General features: G+C 33.5%; 2 protein-coding genes across 2 annotated transcripts; one reads left to right on the forward strand and one right to left on the reverse strand.

The window, feature by feature from the left end:
* The first annotated feature begins 233 nt into the window (after nucleotides 1-233).
* Nucleotides 234-3355, forward strand: LOC112744394 (ras-related protein RABD2a). Its single transcript, XM_025794001.3, has 8 exons — nucleotides 234-564; nucleotides 1288-1360; nucleotides 1889-1936; nucleotides 2019-2066; nucleotides 2161-2232; nucleotides 2314-2469; nucleotides 2584-2687; nucleotides 3027-3355. The coding sequence occupies exons 1-8, from the start codon at nucleotides 551-553 to the stop codon at nucleotides 3118-3120; spliced, it is 609 nt and encodes a 202-aa protein (XP_025649786.1). The 5' UTR covers nucleotides 234-550; the 3' UTR covers nucleotides 3121-3355.
* Nucleotides 3356-5106: 1751 nt separating this feature from the next.
* Nucleotides 5107-9304, reverse strand: LOC112744393 (RGG repeats nuclear RNA binding protein A). The gene is made up of 7 exons (XM_025794000.3): nucleotides 8778-9304; nucleotides 7718-8030; nucleotides 7573-7638; nucleotides 7335-7464; nucleotides 6895-7050; nucleotides 6749-6805; nucleotides 5107-5585 (listed from the first exon to the last, which is right to left on the reverse strand). The coding sequence occupies exons 1-7, from the start codon at nucleotides 8980-8982 to the stop codon at nucleotides 5418-5420; spliced, it is 1095 nt and encodes a 364-aa protein (XP_025649785.1). The 5' UTR covers nucleotides 8983-9304; the 3' UTR covers nucleotides 5107-5417.
* Between the last annotated feature and the right edge of the window lie 14929 nt (nucleotides 9305-24233).

Consider the following 24233-nt stretch of genomic DNA (forward strand, 5'->3'; position numbering starts at 1 on the left):
ACCTCCAGCCATCAATAATTCAATATCAATACGTTATGAAAATGAGATTTCGTTAATAAGTGTCTGAAAAAATTATAAAAGAAAATTTGATTTTAATATATTAATAATATAAAATACTTAATTATATATCACTAAAAAAAATAGTAAATTTTAAGTGATTATTTTTATGAATCATTTTTATATAAAAATAATATTATAAATTATTAAATAATTAAACAATCTATGATTGGCAATTTCATCTTCGGTCTTTTAAATTTTATTAGAAAGATAAGTTCAAAGTTAAACGTAGAATTTTACAAATACGTCACCGTTTACTTCACGTTCTGGTATTCCTCCACGCGTTTTATTCATTCAAATCAAAGCAACAAACAAAAGCGAAAGAAGCAACCAAAACTAACTCATAACACAAACAACCAAGAATCGAAGACTTTCTGCTTTCCGTTATTCTTTTTCTGACGCTTTTCGTGGATAAGCACCGCCGCCGCACCATCACCGGAAGCTTAATCTCCGGTCACCACCCTCCGATTCGTGAATTCGCTTTTACCCGGAAATGAATCCCGAATAGTAGGTTCCTCTATTTGTCTCTTTGTTTTGCAATCAGATTCGATTTAAGAGAAGTTCGTGTCTTCTTTGGTTTTTCGATCCTTTCTTCGAAAGGGTGTTTTGGGTTTTAGCTTGATTCGTTCTTATGGGTTGGTGTCGGTGTGTTCGGATGTAACCCTAGATTGAATGGTTTTCACTTTTCATGAATTTTGATCCAATTGATTTTTTAAATAAATTGTTTTTGAAATTGAAAGAAACTGTTTTTCAATTACGGGATTTAGAGAGGAAGCCGTGATTTTGAGCTCCCGTGATTGATTTTGGAGCTTCTTCTGCGCGCACCCTGATCTTGTTCCTTGTTGATTTCAAACAATGATTTTGAGCATGTATTGTCCTATTTTTGTTGCTACGATTGTGATGATGACTCAAATACTCGATCTTCGAAATAATAATGTCCAATTGGATTTAAAAAATATTACCTGATTCATGATCTGAATCTTAGTTCAAAAGCAATTTTTCTATTGTTGTGGGAGTTAAACTCCCACAAAGTATGGGATTTGGATTTGGATTTTGGAGGTCTATGTGGCCTTGAGATCTACCATCTTGATCATCAAACCATAAGAAGATAGAAGGTGCTGGCTTCTACAAAAAGATTCTATGGATCTGTGAGAATTGATGTATGTATGTATATGAGGCTGATCCATTATGGAGCATGAAAGTTAATGATTTTGTGGTTATCTTATGCAGTGATTATCTGTTCAAGCTCCTTCTTATTGGAGACTCGGGTGTTGGAAAATCATGTCTTCTTCTGAGATTTGCCGTAAGCTTTCTGCTGATTTTTATGCTAGTTATTATTATTGACTACTACAAACTTCTATATCTAATAGTGTAGCGATGTTTCCTTTTTTTTTTCCTTCATATTCTTCTTATGTGCATTTTAACATGTTTTTCCACCTTTTTTCGAGAGTTAATTCTTTTATCAATATAAAAATAGTCCACTCGCTTAAGTATTCTGCTCTGGTTGAAATATTTGTGATTTTACTCATGTTAAAGGGTTCCTTAGAGTGTGGGGGAAATATATTGAATAATGGATTGGCGGATTAGTATTTTCTCATAGAATCATATTACTTTTCTCTCCCAATGTGTACCAATATATTCTATGTTTTGGAATGGTATCGGTGGCGGGTTTATCATTTGTGTCTTATTATATATTATACAATATATGAGAATGTACATTTGGTATATTTCAGTGCTTGTTGGTTGTTCTTGGCTCTTGTTGATTGTAAATTATTGCTTAACGTAGTAAGTTAGATCATTAACTTATGATAACTTTTATGTTACGGTACAGGATGATTCATACATTGAGAGCTACATAAGCACCATTGGAGTTGATTTTGTGAGTACCGCTTTGTGATTTTTTTAGGTTCGGACCAATTAAAGAGCTGTCTGTACTGATCATTTCAAGTTATTTTGTGTAGAAAATACGTACTGTTGAGCAGGATGGAAAAACCATTAAACTCCAAATTGTACGTAAAGTTCCTTGTTTTAATTCTTTTATATGCTAATATTATTTCATGTTTCTAGGCCTTACTTTGTTTTGTGATCTGATTTTATATACAGTGGGACACAGCTGGGCAAGAACGATTCAGGACAATTACCAGTAGCTACTATCGCGGGGCACATGGCATCATTGTGGGTGATGACTTTCTTAGCATAAACTTTTAAAACTAGATTTTTCCCATTTCCATCTTCAATGATTAGTTCGGCTTGCAGATTGTTTATGATGTGACAGACGAAGAGAGCTTCAACAATGTGAAGCAGTGGCTCAGCGAAATCGACCGTTACGCCAGTGATAATGTTAACAAACTTTTGGTTGGCAACAAGTGTGATCTGACATCAAACAGAGCTGTGTCATATGAAACAGCCAAAGTATAGATTTTTCATACCCTTCTGAATTTTTTTTCATTTTCATATTTTGTTAACAGTTTCAAGCCTGTTCATCCTCCCTTACCCCAATCCTTTTCTTTCTTTTTTCTTTAAAAGGCATTCGCAGATGAAATAGGCATTCCTTTCATGGAAACAAGTGCAAAAGATGCTACAAATGTTGAACAGGCATTCATGGCCATGTCTGCTTCCATCAAGACCAGGTACCCTTTTCCTTTTTATTTTAACCATAGATATCGAAGAAAATCACAGAACCATAGTTTATTTTGATGTAGCTGCTTCCAAAGAGTCAGTTTTGATATCTGGGAAAAGTCAATTACAGATGCCATTTTGTACTACTATTTCACTTCTTGACCTATTTAATGCCAATGCATTGACAATGTGAAACTATATTGCCATACAATCGACGCTTGCCGAGGTGGCAATATAACATTGGATGTCTATGTATAACCCTTTCTTTTCGAATAATCCATTGATTGATCTATCATCTATGACTACTTCGTACCTCATCGTCTTACGGCAACTTTTTCGTTTGAACGTAGAATGGCAAGCCAACCTGCAAACAATGCAAGGCCTCCAACAGTGCAGATCAGAGGACAGCCAGTTCAGCAGAGCAGTGGTTGCTGCTCATCCTAACTACAAAAAGGGGTTATTTAGATCCATTTCATTTTCTCTGCTTCTCACCCTCCATTGTATTGTTTGTAAGATTTTTTCCCTTTCTTTCTAATTTTTCTTAATAGTGGATCAATTTCAGAATTCGTTTGTGGTTTGGAATTGACCTAGATGATCCAATTCTTTAAATATACTTGAAAATGATATGGTTTGTGCAAAGTATTCTACTATTCATTAATGCTAAATCTATTACTGCTCATGTCTACTTCAATTCAAGTTTAAGGTTACAATCCATTTTATTTTTCTTATGATCCTCCTTGTTCCTTTAATGAGCCGAATGTGACTTAGCCATACAACAAAACAGAAGAAACAAAATGTTGTGCTAATACAAATAGTTGAACATGTGTTTACTGGATGACTTAAATGTGCCAGGTTAAACATGAATTACGAAATGGTATCTGTTTCAATCTTCAAATTATTTCATCATTATTATCACAACAATATTTTATATTGACAATGCTTCAAAATAGATTTCGAATTGTATCACTTTCTTAAATATTTTATTTTATTTCTAGTAAAATGTCAAAAGGCAGGGGTATTCGCCAAGAAAAATCTAGTTTGGTTGGCAACCAAGATTTCTATCATCGAGCATCGTGACTAATCTTATGCTGGTTTTATAAATTATAAGCACAATGCACCTCGATAGGTAGAACAACTGATCTGGGGTTTTAAAAATTTTCAATGTCCAAGATAAAGTTCGAACTCTTAACAATTAAGGGACGACGAGCATTTGAAAAATCTAGATGGCATAATTAAAATAGAACGAATTTTTTTCATCTGATTAAAATTTAAAAGTGAAGTAACTTTCAAGTTAAATTGGTTCAAATAAAACTAGTTTAAGTATGAAGTTGCCAAAAAATATCTTGAAATAATAGAAATTATTATACATGATACATGACAGAACATAAAAATATAAGAGCATTGTTTAATTCATATAGCCAACTTAGTAAGATAAACATTGTTTAATTCATAAGGACATTGTTTAATTTGGTTTTTAATGAACTTCGGATTGGGTTCTTAGAGAAGGATTTTCAATGTGAATTAAAAGAATATTGGGGTGTGATGGAGCAAAACCATGATGTCAAAGGTTTTATAATTTTGAAATATGATCTAGTTTTTTCTACAGAGAAAGAATTCTATGTCTAGGAACTAGGGTTTGACCAATGATGGGGATATAATACTTTGGGAAGTTCGTGATAATGTATTTCAGGACTCCGAATTTTGTTTCATTCCTTATTGTGACGCTCTTCGACCATGTGGGATTGGTGCCAAGAATGTGTTATTTTTAGAAGGGATATCCTCAGTCGAGAAAAAACATGATGTATGAACCACATGCAACTTGAGATTTGAATATAGATAACTTAGGTCATTGGAGGAACATTATTCATCTTTATATTGGTGTTTATAACGATATATTCCTATTTATCATCGTTATTCTTATAGCACTCCCTGGTTTATACATTTCCATTATCTTAATTAATAAAATCGAAACTTTATTTCAATCGCTCGGAATAAAAAACGTACTTAATCCTAATTTTCTTTTAGGTGACTTCTATCGAATTAACATTCAGAATCTGTTGATACGTATGCTTTAAGGGGAAAAAGTTGATATAATCATAAGTATCTTAAGATCAACTTTTTCGATCATAAGAATTTTTCTTGTAAAGACTAGGTGCCACTAAATTAAAGCAATCTTATATATATACTAAAACTATATAGGACCAGTAAAGCAACAAATCGTTACACGCGATATAATGAATGGTGGCGTAAATATTAGTAATACAAATTTTAAAAGAAAACGCTAGTTCAACCTCAAGTTATTATATAGTTAATTAAATCATCTCTAGGCCAAACCACGTGGTTTACATTAACATCGCTCAAATAACTTTTAAGTCGACTTATTGTACAAGTGAAGATCCTTAAAAAAGCATTAATGGTAAACAAAAAATATAATGCAAAACTGAGATGTCAATCTATAAAGAAAACGAAACTCAACATTTTATGTCTTACCCGCCACCATATACCCCCAAATGTCAAACACAGTAAAAAGTAGATGCATAAGGGTATAAAAGGACCGTATGAAGAACAAACCTAAATTTACATCTGAAGGCATAAAATTAAAAATGACCCTTCTAAATTAAGGAAATCCACCTACCATAAGGGGTTTTCTTTTTTTTTTTTTTCCTGATAAAGTTCAAATAAGAGAGAACCCAAAACTGAAAATAGGACAGAGATATGCTTGGAAGGGTTCTGGACAATTCTCAGTTGCCACCCAAAGTTGGGAAATGACCAGGGTCTTCAATGGAGGGAGCTTGTGCATTGTTGGAGTTGCCACGGTAGCTACCCTTTGGACCACGGGGGCGGGGGCCACGCCCACGATAGTAGACTTCCCCATCAGCTGGCTTCAGAAACTCGTTAATGCTTACAGCCTGAAAATATCAACAATGATAACGAAGGTTCATCCACCAAAACAATCCAAAAAATTTCAAACCAAACAAAGGGAAAATAAAATATATCGGAAGTAAAAAGGGAACCTTAAAGTAGACAATTATTTAATTACAAGGTTACAAAGTATAGTATCTATCAAAATAAAAATTCCTTTTAGTTAGTAAGACCTGTTATCAAAATCTCCTTCTCAAAACATTAACTACCCACGCGCTACTAAGAATTGATTCTCCCATCTTTTTTTCCAGTAATTATTTCCTAGACATCCTATCAAACACCAACATTAACAGAACCTTTCAAAAAATAAAAATTATATCAACACAACTTCATATTACCTATGTGAGACAACTATGGAAATATTTCATCATACCTTCTATCTAATCTTGTACAAACTTTACAAATAAAGTACCATATACAAATTCGTAACTAAGATGTACATGTTCAACATCACCGTGACTACAAATTTATCAGAGCTCATGGAGAAACATTAGAAAACTAAAAGAACGCCAAAAATAAAGCATGACAACCATATACTTAAGAAAAACCTGCAGAATTTAGAAATGAACAATAGACAAACAATTTTAACAAAACAACATTTTCGAAAATAAAGTGTGACAACCATATACTTAAGAAAAACCTGCAGAATTTAGAAATGAACAATAGACAAACAATATTAACGTAACAACATTTTCGTATTCAGAACTATAAAACATACTAACATAGAAATATTTAATGTGATTTGCATGATAAACTTCATGAGAACGTAGAATTAACAGAACAGTCAAAGAAACACGAGATCTGCACTAGAAGTATGTTTGGACTTTAGATAGTAAGAGTGTAGGTAAACTTTACCAAAATCAGTTTTATTTGTAAATTACTAAATTCGCACACAACTCATTTGGATGAAATTTACCCATACCTTTTATATCCTGCAACTAAACATACTCTAGGGGTAAAATGTCTAAAAGATACAGAACATGTCATCATCTTTCATGAGCCTAGGCTAGCCAGAAATTTTGAAAACTGAATCTAGACAATATATATGATCTACCATATAAAGCAAGTAATGTTGATATTTGAATATGAGATCTTTCAAGCAGGCACAAATATAAAGAAACATGGACAAACAAGTGCAACGAAGTCGCACCTTCTTGGATCTCTCCTCCCTCTCCAATGCTTCTTTGCGCCTATCCTTATCAGATCCCTATAAAGAAAGATGATTAAAGGACATTAGTAAGCAAAACCAACAGAAAATAATTGAAATAAGGATAGTTCACATGTATTTAATCTCACCAATTTAATGAAGATGTCATTGTTGTCTTTCTTGTTTGATAGGGGCTGCATGGATGCAAATTCTTTGATATCAACCTTTCTCTCCTCGGTCTTTACTGCTTGAAGGGCCTTTCTTTTCTCTTCCAGCACTTTCTGATACTCCTCCAGAGTCATCTCCTAATGGAAAAACGACAGCCTAATGGTTAATAAATTGCAAAAACACTAAAACAATTTAATAACAATATAATGTTATATTATCGACTCTATATACAGATATTAACACTGCAGTTTTTCGTTTCCATCCTATGGAGGTCATAGTAGACAGCAAATTGAAATGTAGCAGTTCATTCAATTTTTTCTGACATATGTATCGGAGGGAAGGACTAGGACAGAATAATTCATCATTAAAGCATGAAACAGATTGTCATCAATAAAGAAAATTCAGTAAGTTAGAAAATCACCTTATCCTCAGGCTCTTTTTGTTCAGCTTCTTCAGCAAGACTCTCCTTGTTTACATCAGCCACATCTTCACCAGCAGGCTTCTCCTCGCCCAAATTCTTTTCAGCTTCATTCACGACTTCATCAGTTACCCTAAATAAATTTCAGACCAGACCGAATGAAATTCATCCTACTGAATCCAATACAAGCATAATTAAGATTGAAGTTACAGAAGCAATGGATTGTAAGAAGAGAGCTTACTGAGCAATTTCATCAGACTGTGTTCCCCAGTTTCCTCGTCCAGCACCTTCACGCTTAAACTCATTTCTGTAAATAGAACAAGGGAAATTAATGCCGATAGAAACTTAGGTTCTGCATCAAAATCACCAGTTAATGACAGCATTACCCGCGTCCAGTCCCACTGCGGCGTTCATATGTTCTTCTTGGCCTTCCTTCTTCTCCAGCTTCCCCATTGCTGAACTCTCCCCGGCGACCACCACGGTAAGGGCCTCGCCCACCATAACCGCCTCGTCTATCTGAGGTCCTCCCACCATCTCCTTCCTCAAAACCACTTTGAGTAGCAGGGGCTCCAGAGGCTGGGAATGAGCCCTCATCATTTGAAAAGTCACGGTTAAAACCACGACCCCGTCCACCTCCACGCCCACCACCTCGTCCACCTCCACGGCCTCCGCGAGAAGCCTCATTTTTTGCCTCCCTCACTATTAAGACAGGAAAATAAATATAAATATCAATAGATGAGAACAAGATAATCATGCAAACAGGCATCAAGAGGAATCAAACATCACCAGACCACACATATATAACATGTTAACAATCCAATTGTAGCAACTTCTATCAAATTACAACTCTACAATGTTTGAAAGCAAAGCTTGAACAAAATCTACAATCACTTACAAATACTACCAATTCAACAAAGGAATTTGACTTCTAAAAAATTGGTACACACAAATTTGAGGCACAAAGAAATATGACTCTGTAGTATCATTATACGAAAACAACACCGGTACCATATATATGTAGCAAAGAGAAAGAACAAAACTAAAAATGTACCCCAAAAATGAAAGAAAGTACTAAAATGAGAATGATAAGAAAAACAAACATAACCCAAAACATTCCATGTTACAAATAAAACCCTAAAAAATCAACTAGATTTAATTAAAAACATAAATAAGCTATTTCAGTCTCACAAAAGAACACCATGCAAACAACTAACATTTCAATATTCACAATAACTACCAAAAGCCTCGATAACAATCACACATCAATAGTTCAATACCAAATGCATTTAAAAGAATATATTAAGAATATCATTCTAAAAATACTCCATCCACATCATCTCAAAAAAAAATCATGTACAACATAAAAGATAACAAAACTGAAACATGAATCAATCAAATTATAAAAAAAAAAAAGGGGTATGGGGAAAAAGGAAAATCAAAACTCACCAGCTTGACCAGGAGGAGTAGGCTTGGTAGGGAGCTGAGCTGGCTTATTTTGCTGCCCTCCTTTCTGCGGAGCCGCCGCCGCCCCTTTCTTGGGCGGAACGGCGGTGGCGGCAGCAGCAGCAGCCTTGAGCTGCTCGTTGGCGATGAGCTGAGAAGGATCCTCAGTATCATCTTTCAACAAATCAAAGGGGTTCATGGTAGTCATCTTTCAATTCCAAAACAAAAACCAAACACCAATAAGATGTTTTCTTTTCCCTCTTCCCTTTTTCCCCCAAACACGATAGAGAGGAACCACTAAACGCGTAACGATTCCATGAATAGAGAAATAGACTGAGATGGGAGTGTAGAGAAGAGAATGGAAAGAAAAAGGGTTCGGTGAATTTGGGAATGAAGAAAGAAAATAGGGTTGAAAAGGAAAAACCCTAGCCGCAAAAGGAGAGAGAAAGTGTTAGCGAGTGTGTGAGTGAGAGTTGTGAGAGTAAAGAGAGAAATGAGAAAGAGCGGAACCTAATCTTTAAACCTCTGATTCGGTCATTTGGCAATTTATTTTATTTTATTTTAATTATTAATTATAATTTATATTTCTGTATTTGTAAAAATAAATCAATTCAAATATATTCGTTGTTATTTGATTTTCATTTTCATTTTTATATTTTTTAAGATGTTGTAATTAAATAAATCAATGCTCTCCTATTTGCTTTCACCAAAAATAACTAAGAAGGTAGTCAAAAGTAAAAGCATTAGTTGTCAATTTCATGTGTTTTTACTTATTCTTTCACAGGATCTAAAAAGCAAAAATAAAATATAAATATCAAATAATTAGTTGGTAATTTGACAAGTTTCTATTATCATTTTCCAATGTTATTAGTTTTTGAAAAAAAAAATCAAAATATAAACACCCAGAGTTGGCCCACGAGGAAAAGGCCCATTAGGCTCAATAAGTTCCACTTGCAAGATGCAATTGAAGTAATACGGTTTCTGTTTTCTGGGTCTGGATCCTTTGTGGCCCACGGTCCTAACCAAAAAACATAGTTGCAATTGAAGTTAATCTTATGGTTTGGTAGCGTTTGGTTACTTAGGATTGTAGGACTAAGATTTAATATTGTGTTTGGTAATTTTTGTTTCTAAAATTTTAGTTCTTTCAGTAACTCTAAAAAATAAAGACACAGAAATTAAAATTTTGGAGATAGAAATTGAAACTTTAATAATATTTTTTTATCAAAAATATATTTATTTAACTTTTTAAATTTTAAATCTACTCTTTCTTAATCTCCATATTTATTTTTAATTTAAACATAATACTGAGACATAACTCAATTCAGTATATTTTACACCAAACATAATACAGAGACTTAATTTAATTTCTTAGTCTCTCAATTTCAATCTCTCTTCCAAACACAATTTTCATGTTCTGCATCCTTGATATTTTTTATTTTGCCTCTTATTTAATTTCTTTGAGTATACCAAATAGGTCTCTAAAAAATTTCGAGTCAGACGTTTTCGTCTCCAAAAAAATTTCATTACGTTGAGAATTTTGAATCTTACAAAAATAAGTCACACTTTTGAGGATCTATTTGTCCATGTGAACGATCTTGCACTTATTGAGAAAGGACACCGATGACCAAAGAAGAGAAAATGATGCAGAGAAAGTAATAACCAAAAATTGATTAAGATCTAAATGAGGAAAATGTGTTATTAGAGAGAGTAGTTATACAAAGGCACTTAGCTCCTATTTTATAGCTTAATAAAAACTGCACTAACACCCTCTAACTACCTATAACAGCCACTCTAACTGAATTCTTCTTCATAACAAAATTTTACTGACTTCACGTAATTTGTTACTTAAGTTGTTACTTAAGTTTTGACTTCTTCTCCCTTTAACACCCCCCTCAAGCTTAGTTGGGGCTTTGTTCCCAACATAAGCTTGGACTTAAACCATTCAAACAATTTACAAGACAGGGGTTTAGTCAATATATCTGCTATCTGATCTTGTGTAGGTATATTAACTACAAAATGTTGCTTTCTATTAACTAGCTCTCTCAAAAAATGTATATTAGTTTCAAGATGCTTGCAACAGCTATGCATAACTGGGTTCACAGCTAGGTGACAAGTACTCTTATTGTCACAGTAGATCGTTGGTGTCACTTGTTGTGGAACTTGCAACTCTTGAAGAAGCTGCTGTATAGATATGACTTCCGTTCGACCAGAGGCAACCGCTTAATATTCTGCCTCAGTACTCGACCTGCTAACTTTTGATTATTTTCCACACTTCTAAGCAATGAGGTTGCTTCCAAAGAACACCAAATAGCCACTGATCGACCTTCTATCATCTAAATCTGTCGCCCAATCTGCATCGGCAAAGGAAATAATTCTATAGTCAGTACATTTTTTAAACACTAATCCTTGATTAGGGGTACCTTGTAAGTATCTCAAGATTCTCTTGACAGCCTTCTATTGTTCAATTGTTGGCTGATGCATGAACTGTGAGCACTTAATTACTGCAAAAGCAATATCCGATCGTGTGATGGTCAAATATTGTAGTGCTCCAACAATTGATCAATACTTCTAAGGTTCGTCAAAACCTTCTAAATCATTCTTGTGCAATCTTAATGAAGACACCATTGGTGTTGGCATTGATTTTGCCTGGTTCATCCCTGCTCTAATTAATAGATCATGTACATATTTAGATTGTGTTAGTAATAGTTTATCCTTTGTCAAAAATTGAGCCTCTAACCCCAAAAAATAATTGAATTTGCCTAAATCTTTTAGAGAGGAAATTGAATTCAAAGAAGTAATTAAATCATCAATTTCATTTGGGTTAGAGCCTGTAATCACTATATCATCAACATAAATGATCATGTATATAACATAATTATGAGATCTTCGAATGAATAAAGCTATATCTAAGGTTGATTTAGAGAATCCAAATTGTTTTAGAGTGTGTGCTAGGGTTAAATACCATGCTCTAGGGGCTTGCTTAAGACCATAGAGGGCCTTGTGTAGCTTGCACACTCTTGTAGAATTCTGAGTTGTGTAGCCCGAAAGTTGCTGCATAAACAATTTATCTTCTAATTTGTCATTGAGAAAGACATTATCAAAGTCGAATTGTCTCATAACCCAGCCTTGTGTTAATGCTATTGTTATGATTATTCAAATTATGATAGGTCGTACAACAAAACTATAGACTTTCTCATAGTCAATTCCTTCAATTTGGTGAAATTCTTTGGCAACTAATCTATCTTTGTACCTAAGGATTTCACCATGTTGATTTTTCTTCACTGAAAAAACCCACTTACAACCCACCATTGTTGCATTTGGTGGTGGATCTATTAGTGTTCAAGTATTACACTTGTAGAGAGCCTTGATTTCATTGTCCATGGCCTCCTTCCAATGAGGGCATTGTAATGCCTGTTGAACTGTAGTTAGGGTTTCTTTTGTTAAATCAATATTGTAACTGTTTTTGCTAGAAAGTTTTTTGGTTTTGATACACCAGATTTCGATCTAGTGATCATTTGGTGGGTATTACACTCTTTTGTGGTTGGTGGTGGTAATTGTGGAATGGGGAGAAGGTTTGTTTCAATTCCAGATATTGGAATTGTCGTGGACTGGTGGTGTGTTTGCTGATTAGCAGCAGAAGCTTGTAGACGTATAGTATTTAAATCAAAAATCATAAGTGGTGTATTTTGACTACTAGAAGTAATATCAGCACTGGTTGTAGGGGTTGTAATATAAATGATATTGTTGGAATTAGTAGAAGTGCTCGATGAAGGCATTGTACTTCTTCTAAGACAGGAAAGTATGAACTTGTAGCATTGTCAATGACATGCTTGGAAGGAGCTGTTGCATTTGAAAGATTAGTACTAATAGTTGAAAACAAAGTGTGATAAGGGGAAAGAAACTCATTAAACACTAAATTTCTTGCAAGATAGATTCTGCCTTCTTTAGATAAACATTTGTAACCACTATGATTAGAATCATATCCTAAGAAAATACACATTTGAGATTTAAAATCAAAATTTCTTTTGTTATAAGGTATCAATAATGGATAGCAAGCACACCCAAAAATTTTAAAAGTAGAGTAATCTAGTTTGTTCTTAAATAGAACCTCAGAAGGACTTTTAGAGTCCAAAACTGGAGTAGGTAAGCGATTGATGACATAGACTGCAATAAGAAAGGCTGAATCCCAATGTTTAAGAGGCATTGAAGCAGTGGCCAAGAGAGATAAGCCACACTCTGTAATGTGCCTATATTTTCTCTCTATAGATCCTTGTTATTGGTGTATATATGGACATAACAATCTATGGAATATACCATTGTTAGAGAGAAATGTAGAAAAGGTTTTAGATAGAAATTCTTGGCCATGATCACTTTGCAAGGCCTTGATTCTACAACCTATTTGATTTTCAATGAAAAATTTATATTTTTGAAAAGCTTCCAGAGCCTAACTTTTGTTGAATAAGAGAAAAATGCAAGTATATTTACTAAATGCATCTAAAAAATTAATATAATATTTGTAGCCATGATGAGAAGGAAAGGGAGTTGGCCCCAAATGTCAACATATACTAATTCTAAGGGTTGTGTATAAACAGATTCTAATGTCTTAAATGGTAATTGATGCATTTTTGCAATGGTATAAAACTCACACACTTTATGATTTTCATCAATTGGTGAGGTCTGTATGCCACACTAGTGCATGACTTGAGCTACTGTCCTAAGAGAGCTATGGGCAAGTCTTTTATGCCAGAGCTCTAAGTCATCAATTTTCTTATTATAAGTATAATAAGCCACAGGATAATTTATAAAAGGTGTTAATGATGTTCCTATAGAAGAAGTAACAAAATTAGCATTAGATCCTAATGAATCATGTATAAAAAAGTGAGAATTAGGTGTAGTATAATTGGATAGAAAGATATAATCAAATGAACTCTTTACTGCATTATTATTCAAGAAAGAACCACTACTAGTGTCAATGTTACTATTGATAGAGGAATTATTACAATCAGTAGCATTAATAGGATCCTCATTACACAAACGTGATTTTTTGCGATCTTTTGTACTAACAAATTTACAATGTGAAACAGAATTAGACAAATTGCTTGTAGTAGGATTCAGATGAGATGTTGTTGGCACCACTAGATTATCAAACGAGTAAATGTCTCCTCTAGCTATTCTTTATAGGAGAATGTCCTTGGACACCTGATCACGAACCATACAAGATTTAGGCCAGAATTCAAAATAGACTTTATTATCCTCAGCGAATTTGGACACACTCAAAAGATTTTGTGTAATAGAAGGGACATGCAGTAAGTTATTTAATTTAAATGAAATATTTTGATATTTATCATAAAGAATTGTAGATCCATCATGTAAAAGAGGTACTCCCTGACCATTACCAACAAAGTTGCTCAGGGCCTTGTGATGAATCGGTGGAATTCAGAAAATTGGCATGTTCAGTAGTAATATGATGTGAAGCATCAGAATTTAGATACCATGCACTGTCATTCAGGGTGGAAGAGGTGGTCATGTATGCTCGAGGTTGATGAAAGGATGCTGGAGGAGGTGGTGGAAGTGAATTTGCATATGGAATTGCAGTCTGAGTAAATGTTGAAGATGATGGATTTCTGAAATTGAGCATCAAACCTGTGATAACAATTTTGCACTACATGACCCATCCTACCACATAATTGGCATTGGGGTCTTGAATTCATAAATCTAACACCCCCTCTCATAGATCTCCCAGCACGGCCCCTTCTTCCATTGCTGCCTCTTCCAAAGTTTGGTGGTGAAAATGGAGAAGCTTGAACTAAATTTGCTAAAACAATTCCTTGTTCAGGCTTCTTAAATCTCTCGAGCATATCTTCATAGGCAAGCAGAAATGATTTAGCTTCATGAATTGTGAAATTTGTCATTCGAGACATCAATGATGTGATGTAGCCTTGATATTCTTCAGTGAGACTATCTAAGATAGCTTGGATGTGATCATCTTCTTGAAATGAGTAACCTATAGCAATGAGAGAGTCTGCAATCTTGCGAATTGTAGAGAGATATTCAGCAATTGCTGTAGTTTTCTTGCAAGCTCTAAGCTGAGTCTTTAAACTTTGAATACGTGTTCTTGAAGAAATGGTAAAGATGTGATTAATCTTTTTCTACATTTCAGCAAAAGTAACGCAGTGTACCATCTTATTCTTGTATGTACTGTTTATGGAGGACACAGCCCAAGTCATGAGTGCAAGGTCATTTTGCCTCCATTCTTTGTATTTGGATGAGTCCTTTTGAATTGTTGATGTAGGTGTGGATTACGTTGTTACAGGGACCTCATCTTTTGTAGCAGAAGGGGTTGGAGTTTATTGTGTAGAATCTGTGCTTTTACTTTCTTCAACATACAATTGTAATTGATTCTTGCTGTGATGAGGTTTTTGACGGATCGAGATGATCCTCAAGCTCAAGCGTCTGAATTGTTAGAAGGATGTTGTGCCTCCATGTTGAGAAGTTATTTTCTTCAAATTTGTCTGCCAGAGAAACCAGTGCGTTCTTGAGATTTGTTGATGAAGTTGTAAGGGGTAGAGCCATAATCGTTTTCAACCGGTTTTTGATACCATGTGAACGATCTTGCATCTATTGAGAAAGGACACTGATGACCAAAGAAGAGAGAATGATGCAGAGAAATTAATGACCAAAAATTGATTAAGATCTAAATGAGGAAAATGTGTTATTAGAGAGTAGTTATCCAAAGGCACTTAGCTCCTATTTTATAGCTTAATAAAAACTGCACTAACACCCTCTAACTACCTCTAACAGCCACGCTAACTGAATTCTTCTCATAACAGAATTTTACTGACTTCACGTAATTTGTTACTTAAGTTTTGACTTCTTCTCCCTTAATAGTCCAAGTGAAAATAACAAGTCTAACTAAAGTATGAAGTTATATGTCTTACTTTTGTAAAATTCAGGAATCTCAACGTAATAAAATTTAATTAGAGACAAAAATGTCTGATGCAAAATTTCTTAGACTGCGTTTGTTTACAGGGATGGGACACTGAAATAGGGACACTGAGACACAAAATCGTATTTGGCAAATGAGACATGGACAGAGACATTGTGTCGAGAGACATTGAATTAGTGTATTTTGTGTCCATCCTGACAGGAATGACACAGAGACACTAATACGAGACACAACTTATTTTTCATTTTTTCTTTCATTATTCTTGTTAATTTTTCATAATTATACTTTTTATTATTATATTTTTTTCTCAAATTTTTTGAATGAAAATAAATTAGATTTTCATAATTTGTTCTACTTTATTACCAAAGAAAATACAAAAACACTAAATTTTGTATCTCTATTCTTTATGTCTTGTTTTTAGTGTCTTGTCTTATCCTGTTCTCGAAAACAAACGCAACCTTAAAGATCTATTTGAGTATTTACTCAATTTCTTTTAGTAAAAATAAAAGATTTATTATTTATACTATAAACAAAATAATTTTGTATCTAAACTAAATTCGTAAAAAGGAGAAAAACACAAATTCATTGTGCTGAGTTAATTTACATATATACTTTAAATCCTAAAGAAAGCCTTTGTTCAGATGTTTCCTATATGATTTGTGAGTTAGGTTTATTTTTCTCATCTACCGCTATTCTTATTTGTTAACTTCTAAATTATTTAGTCAGTTTTTGTAAAGGACACATAAACTAGTTAACAGTTAGTTATAAAGCTGTTAGAACTAGGGGATAAGTACTTTTTTGTTCCTAAGGTTTGGGGCGAAAATCAAATTTGTCCCCAGTTTTTTTTTGTTATTAAAATCATCCCCAACGCTCAGAAACGCTTTAAAATTATCCTCTCCTCCATTAAACAATTTTTTCGGACACTTTTGTCCTTTCAGTTGTTATTGGTAGTTGAAGCCTTTTAATGATTAAAAAAATTATTTTTTTATAACTGGTTGGAGAGGGTGCGATTAAATCAAAATCTCACCCCCAACCAACGTAATCGAGGGGCTGCTACGGTTGGAGAAGCTGGGTGGAGCCATGGCTTCCGAGAGCTCAAGGTCGTCTCGTAGTCGGTCATCTATGCAGAAGATGGAGCTTTTCTGTGGACATGGTGAGAGACCCGTGCTATGAACTTCGAGAACGAAGAATAACCCTGGGCAACGATTTTGGGGTTGCGTCTACTATGAGGTTCATTTTTTTTAATTTTTGTTCTTGATTGATGGTAATGTTTTACTTCTGGGTACTGACTCTGGTGGGATCTTGTAGATTAAAGAAGAGTGTGAGTTCTTTTGATGGACAGACCCAAAAGGTGAGAGTGAAGATCTGCAGGTTGCAAGGTTGAAGAGAAAAAATTTAGCCCTGAAAGCAAAAGTGAGGGACATTGAGTGAAAGTTGAAGGTAGCTGCAGTGTTGGGCACGGTTGGATGGATTGGTTTTTTTTTTTTTTGTTGTTGCAGATTTAGTTGAATCAGAAATAGGGGCTACCTTGTGTCATACCTCTGAAATATGCTTAATGAAATTAAGGGATAAAATAGGGCTCTTTTAAAGCGTGTTTGAATGAATATGAGTTTTGTAAATTGTTTTGTATTGTGTTAATGAGAATCTGCTGCTGTGAGTGGACAGAGTCTGTGTTAATGAGTTCGGTTTAGGGTGTTGGTGATTAGTTATGTAAGTGAGTTGCTGTATCTGTAATTTGAGAAGAAATTGGCAATGAAATTGGATCTGTTAGCCTGGAAGTGATATTGAAGAATTGTGTAAACAAACTTGCCTAAATGAACTGGCATCAGAGAGCACCACAAGCACATTTGACAGAACATAACTATATCAAATTCATTAATAAGCATAGCGGAAAAATAACAACATGTGAAAACTTCAGTCACCATCAAATTCACTTGTGCAAAATATTGTCCAGTTAAAGGGAAACAACAACAAAAGATGAAAACCTTTGAATCCACAAACCTAAAACAACTCCGTTGCTATCTAAGAAACAAGAAGCATAAACCCTATTACATAAGTTTCAGACAAAATAAAGAGTCACAAACATTGAATGTACTCAACTCAGCAATACATTAATAACATAACACATCTGAAATGATCATAATTCTCTAAAGTTTTCCCTAAGCTCTTGGTGGAAGTTTTGCCATGAGCCTCAACTTTCTTGGAGAGACATGAAGTTGAATGCTGTGACTGAATGAGACAGTCCTGGCTGGTTGGCTAGAGCTAGATGCATCCTTCTCCTTTGGTACAGGTGGGTGCTGTGTGGAGCTTCTGATGGGCTTCATCTTGGACCTTCGGTGGAGAGTACCGACTGGTAGTGTGTTCTTCTTAATGCGAGGTAAAATTGTACCATTAAAATTTTGAATTCTTTCTCTATTAACAACCCATCTGCTCATCAAATAAACCCTAATTTCTTCCAACATTGTAACTATAGGCTTTTCCCTAGACTCTACTATTGCACCATTAAAGCTTTCACACATATTGTTTACAAGAGTGTCGCATTTAGAATGAAAGCTAAACCTGGACCTGCTCCAAAATCTAGGTGAAATAGCATTCAGATGTCTATGAGCCTCCACATTGATCTGTCGGATGACTGCCATCTCTCTCTCCCATTCCTTCCAGTGTGTAGCCTTTGCACACCTCCACATCAATTGCTTCAAGTGTAGCCCAGGAAACTTCTTCCTGAAGTTGCTGTACAGATGGCGGACACAAAACCTGTGGTCTACACCTGGGATTACTTCATCGAAAGCAGGCAGCAGCCCCTAACAAAGGAGGTAAAAAGTTGTGTTATAACAATAATTGTTTGAATAGAAGTTAAATGATTCAATAAATAGATGTTAAATGATTCAATGACTGTTTACTTTCTGCTGATTAGACATGAATGTTGATCTACCAATTGTCTCAGCACCAAAATCATCAATCAACAGCAGGAGAAACCACTTCCAAGTGTCTTTAGTCTCTGACTCCACAATGGCATACGCAATTGGAAGCATTTGATAATTAGGGTCCCAACCTATCGTGGTCAATAGCTGCCCCCTTGAGGTGTCTTGAGAAAATAGCCATCTAACCTAATAAACCTCCTACATTGCAGAAGCTCTTCTAGCAAGCAGCTAGACACGCGTATATTCTTTGAAATATGCAGAAATTGTTCAATTCATCGTGCTGTTCTTCAACCTCGAAATTAGGGAACCTCTGTACCTTGAGCATCACTGATGACCCTGGATTAGCCCATAGCAGCTCCGAACAGTAATCAACGATCCTCTTATACAAGTTCCAGTAAGTTCCTTGTATCTCATCCAATGCAGCTTGTCTTGACCTAGCTTCCATTGATGTTGTCACAGTCAGATTCCACTTCCTTTGTGCCTTGTTCACTAGGTCCTTTATCTTGACTTTTAGGTTATGTTCCACCTTCTTCTTAAAGGCTCTACTCAGCCAAGCAGTATGCATTATTCCAACCCTATGTGACTGGCTACAAGTATGTTTAAGGTTCATCGACCTAAGCTGCCAAGTCTCTTCCTCACTCATTTTTGCTGCATATAACCAAAACAGACAACCCTCTTGACAAACAACCCTAATTCTAACCAAGTCAAGCTTGACATACCTGATCCCTCCTTCTTGTTTGCACCGCATACGCTGTTACAGTGTCTTTGAATTCCTCTCTTGAAGCATATACAGTTCCAACCTCCCATTTATAACTCGTCATGTCCTTAACATCTTTATGAGTTGGATACCGAGTAGCTTCATCGTTATCATCATCCTGTTTGTCCTCCTTATCTGAACCACCACCAACTTCATAATCCAAATCCACTTCATCACTATTGAAGCCTTCCTCATCACTGAAATCACCATTCACAACCCCTTTACCTTTATCAACCCGATCACCATCCGTAGCACCTCTCAGATCCTCAAACCCACTCTCATCATCATACTCCTCTTCACTATCTGTAAATTGAACATCATCTGCACTGTCAACCTCAAGATCAGACGAAATAAACTCCTCATCATCGCTGTCATCATCACTGTTTGATTCAACCCGTGCATTTTCAGCAGCCACATCTGGGTACAAGTTATCTTCTTCATTAACTTGCTCCACATTGGCACTTTCCACATGTTGACCCTGTTCACCCTCAAAAATCACCAACTAATTCCTATAATTTTCCTCTGATTGGCCCTATTCACCCTGTCCTCCAACATCAATATACCCTACTGCAGGAAATTCTTCAGCATCCTCAACCTTATGTACAACAAACAGCTCAACATGACTCCTTAGCTCCGCTATTCTACACATTTCATGTACATCTCTGTCACCCGCATATGACTTTAGATCCTTCTCTAACCATTCAGAACTTGGATCCTTATACCACATGGCTGAAACGTTTTTCTTTGTGTACCCAAACTGTCTCAACTTGGCATATGCCTCAAATACAGACCAACAATCACTCTCAACATCTTCGATCAATGTCTTTTGTCCTCCTATATACTGCAACATCTCATTGTCATATCCAAATCAACCCATGGTAGACACTCAGATTAAAGCTTCCCATCCCCTAAAACGAAAAAACAAAACTTTAAATCAAACCCTACCAGTTTCTAGAAACTAATGAAATCCATTACACATTATTAAGGTCATGCTCCACAAAACCAAAACCAATGGTGCATACATACCTGATTCGAGATGACAACAGCAGAACGAACTCCTGTCACACTCTTGCCAGCGCAATCCAAATGCAGTAACGCTACTCCTCAGGTGACGATGAACCTCTGTTAGGACATCATTGAAGGTGAAAGATCAATTTTCAAGTGTGTAATGTATATGAGACACTGAAGCTCTTTCGCGGGAATAAAAACGAAGCGTCAAAGACTTCAGGGACAAAAGTGTCCAAAAAATTTGTTTAATGGAGAGGGGGATGATTTTAAAGCGTTTCTGAGTGTTGGGGATGATTTTAATAATAAAAAAAAAGTCGGGAACAAATTTAATTTTCACCCCAAACCTTAAGAACGAAAAAAATATTTATCCCTAGAATTAATTAGTTAGTCAGTAGTCCAGATTCTTGAGGGTTGAAGTCAAGTTCTATCTTAAAAAATGAGTAGTAATACTAGTGTACAAGTGTGTTCAAATATCTAGTAGTGTAAAAATTGATTATGCTACCACCAATATAATCACTTCTTCTTCAAGTAATTACCCTTCTTCATTCTCTCTTACTTCACTCTCAATTTATCACTAATTTTAGAGCTTTACATAATATCAGAGACATTTTCTTGATTTAACACCATGTCTATCCCACTCACTGATTCACCATAAAAAAATACTCTTTCTCCAATTACTGAAAAAATTGGATGAGAAAATTTTACTGCATGACAACACCTTGCTCTCCTCACCTATTAGGTAAAAATGAATAAATATTTTTCATATTTAACATTATAAAATTTTTATTTGAGAAACAATAAATAGATTTTGACCGTTTCAACATTTCTAAATATTTTTAGATTAAAAGCTTTCATTAATATAGTATTATTGTGAATGAAAATTGATGGAAGTTTATCCAGATTTATTTATATTTTTTTTTTCTTTATTTTGACATGATATAATAACATATATAGACCGTGTAATTCTTTTGCATAATATGTGAAAAAAAGAAACAAAATTCTCTTTTTTTTTTAATTTGAAATCAATAAAAATGACTAAAAATTACAAGTGAGCAAGTTAAAGTTTGTAAAAAATTAAATAACATTATAAAATTAAATTTTATCTAGAATTAAGTATGTTTTAATCAAATTGAAAAACTCATGAAGCTATTTGATAAGTTGTCTAACTTACATAGCTAAAGTTCTAATAAAAAATTACAACTTGAATATAAGCTAGTTTAGTGTGTGTTTGAATTTCAGTTTATAAACGGGAGTTTGCATAAAATTGATTTTGCAAACTTGATTTTGATGAAAAGTAAGTTTGTGTTAAAGTGATTTATGTTTGGTAATCTTTGTATCAAAATGGATTATAGTAAAGTAAATATTGTTTAGATTACACTACTCAAAATTACTTTTAAATAAAAAATTATTAAAATAGACATCAACTTAAATAAATTTTTTATATTATTTTATCATTTTAATTTAGATATTTAAATAGATATTATTAATTAATTTTATAATAAAATTAATATTTACTTACTAAAATAAAAATAATATATAAAAATTAACAAAATATATTTTTATATCAAAAGCAAAAATAATATATAAAAATATACTTTATTATATTATATTACTTATAATTTTTTATTACTCTCGGTACTCTTTTATTTAATATTATTTTAAATTATAAATTTTAATTATTTATGACTTTATTCTTAGTTATAATTAGTTTTTTATTTATTTTGTTCTTTTTAATGGGATTAATAATTTATATTATAATAAAATTATAATAATAAATTAATATACAAGAATTATACTTACAAATTTTAATAGAGTCAAACAAAAAATATTTTTTTATATAAAATTAAAAGTAAAAATTTAATAAAAAATATAATTATATATTTAAAATATTTGAATACTAAAGAGACTACAAGCAAGGAAATAAATAAAGGGTAGAATTGATAAGAAAAAAATAAATTCAATCCTAACGTGATTTTCTAAACGTAAGAGCTACAATTTCTAGCTTCTTTTAAAACGCACGTTAAGAACGTAAAATTACGTCGACGTTTAGAGAAAAAAAAAATACCCAAACATAAAGAGGAAGCGTTCAATGCACTCAAACGTGCTTCTCTTATTTCTAACGCTAAACCAAACATAGTCTTAGGGTGTGTTTGGCAAACGCGTTATAAGTAGGGCTGGCAATTCATACCCTACCCGCGGGTACCCAATCCGGTCCAACCCGTTCGGATAGGGTAGGCTACCCGACCCGCTGCGGGTAGGGTAGGGTACGGTCCGGGTATGCCTGCGGGTAGGGTAGGGTACGGGTTTAGGGTGTACCCTACCCTACCCTACCCGCACCTCATATATAACACATATTTTATTAAAAAATAGGTATATAGTGAAGGAAGTGAGAGTTAAACCTACAACCTCCCTTATGTAATGACTTACGATAAGTGAACAACCACTAAACTAATTAGTTAATTTAGTAATTTAGAGCATTAATTTTTTATTTTTTATGTTATTAATATGTATAAAATTTGAAATAATTGAATTTTATATTTACTTTGAAAAAGTTTGATATTTCTACGGGTAGGGTAGAGTAGGGTAGGATTTAGAACTTTAGGATGCGGGTAGGGTTAGGGTTGAGAGATTCTCAACCCGCGGGTAGGGTAGGATAGAGTTTTAATAAAATTTTCAACTCGCGGGTAGGGTTAGGGTAGAGTCCAAACCCTACCCTACCCTACCCATTGCCATCCCTAGTTATAAGAGAAGAAGCACGTTTAGCCTTCTTGAAAGCTTCAATTTTTGGTTTGGCAAATTTTTGATTCATGAACGCAGAAGTGATTTTGCTTTCAAAACCATGGTTTACAAGAAGCTACAATTTTGAGCTTCTGCGTTTCACCAACGGGCTTCTAGCCATCAATACTCCATCTTTATTTACCTTTTACCAACTTTATCCTTTATACATGTTATTATATTATTTATGGAATTCTTATTATTTTTATTTATATGAACTCTCTTTTTTTATTATTTATTATTTTTATTTTTTATTAATTATTTATTTGATATTATACACTTTTATAATTGTAATTTTTTGTATTATTTTTATTATCTTTTTATAATATAATTTATTGATTCTATTAGATAAAGTAAATTAAATAAAAAATTAATTATAAATAATAATAATAATAATAAATTATAGCATACTAAAAAAGAGTACTAAAAGTACTAAAAATATACTATATAAAAAATATCATAAAAAATTTTTTTATTTATTTTAATTACTACCAAGATAAATATTTAATTTTTTTATTATTCTTAGTATTCTCTAAAATTTATATTTTGTTAGTTTTAATTAAAAATATATTTTGCCAATTTTTATATTATTTTTATTTTAGTGTATAAATATTAATTTTATTATAGAATTAATTAATAAGATCTATTCAATTATCTAAATTAAAATGATAAGATAATATATAAAAATTATTTAAGTTGCTGTCTATTTTAGTAATTTTTTAATCTAAAAGTGATTTTGAGTAGTATAATCCAAACAACATTTATTTTACTATAATTCATTTTGATGCAAAGATTGCCAAACATAAATTACTTTAACACAAACTTACTTTTCATCAAAATCAAGTTTGCAAAATTAATTTTATTCAAACTCCCGTTTGTAAACTATAATCCAAACACACACTTAGTTGTCATCTTTGACTTAGTCAAAAAATGAGTTGTTACATGATGATAAGATTAAATTAATATTTATCAACTTATCATACAACTTGATAAAGTTGTATAAGATGACAACTTGACAAGATCAAATTGATCAATTTGGTATTACGACAACT

Source organism: Arachis hypogaea, chromosome 14 (genome assembly GCF_003086295.3).
Source record: "Arachis hypogaea cultivar Tifrunner chromosome 14, arahy.Tifrunner.gnm2.J5K5, whole genome shotgun sequence".
In the NCBI taxonomy this organism is placed as follows: domain Eukaryota; kingdom Viridiplantae; phylum Streptophyta; class Magnoliopsida; order Fabales; family Fabaceae; genus Arachis; species Arachis hypogaea.

What these genes read in the sequence shown, in the direction of transcription:
- LOC112744394 (XM_025794001.3), top strand. An exon ending in GCACCATTGGAGTTGATTTT is followed by an intron (nt 1,937 to 2,018) that starts GTGAGTACCGCT and finishes TATTTTGTGTAG; the next exon opens with AAAATACGTACTGTTGAGCA. An exon ending in AAACCATTAAACTCCAAATT is followed by an intron (nt 2,067 to 2,160) that starts GTACGTAAAGTT and finishes TTTTATATACAG; the next exon opens with TGGGACACAGCTGGGCAAGA.
- LOC112744393 (XM_025794000.3), bottom strand. Translation starts at nt 8,982, where the DNA reads ATGACTACCATGAACCCCTTTGATTTGTTGAAAGATGATACTGAGGAT. An exon ending in CAGTCTGATGAAATTGCTCA is followed by an intron (nt 7,465 to 7,572) that starts GTAAGCTCTCTT and finishes AAATTTATTTAG; the next exon opens with GGTAACTGATGAAGTCGTGA. An exon ending in AAAAAGAGCCTGAGGATAAG is followed by an intron (nt 7,051 to 7,334) that starts GTGATTTTCTAA and finishes TTTTTCCATTAG; the next exon opens with GAGATGACTCTGGAGGAGTA.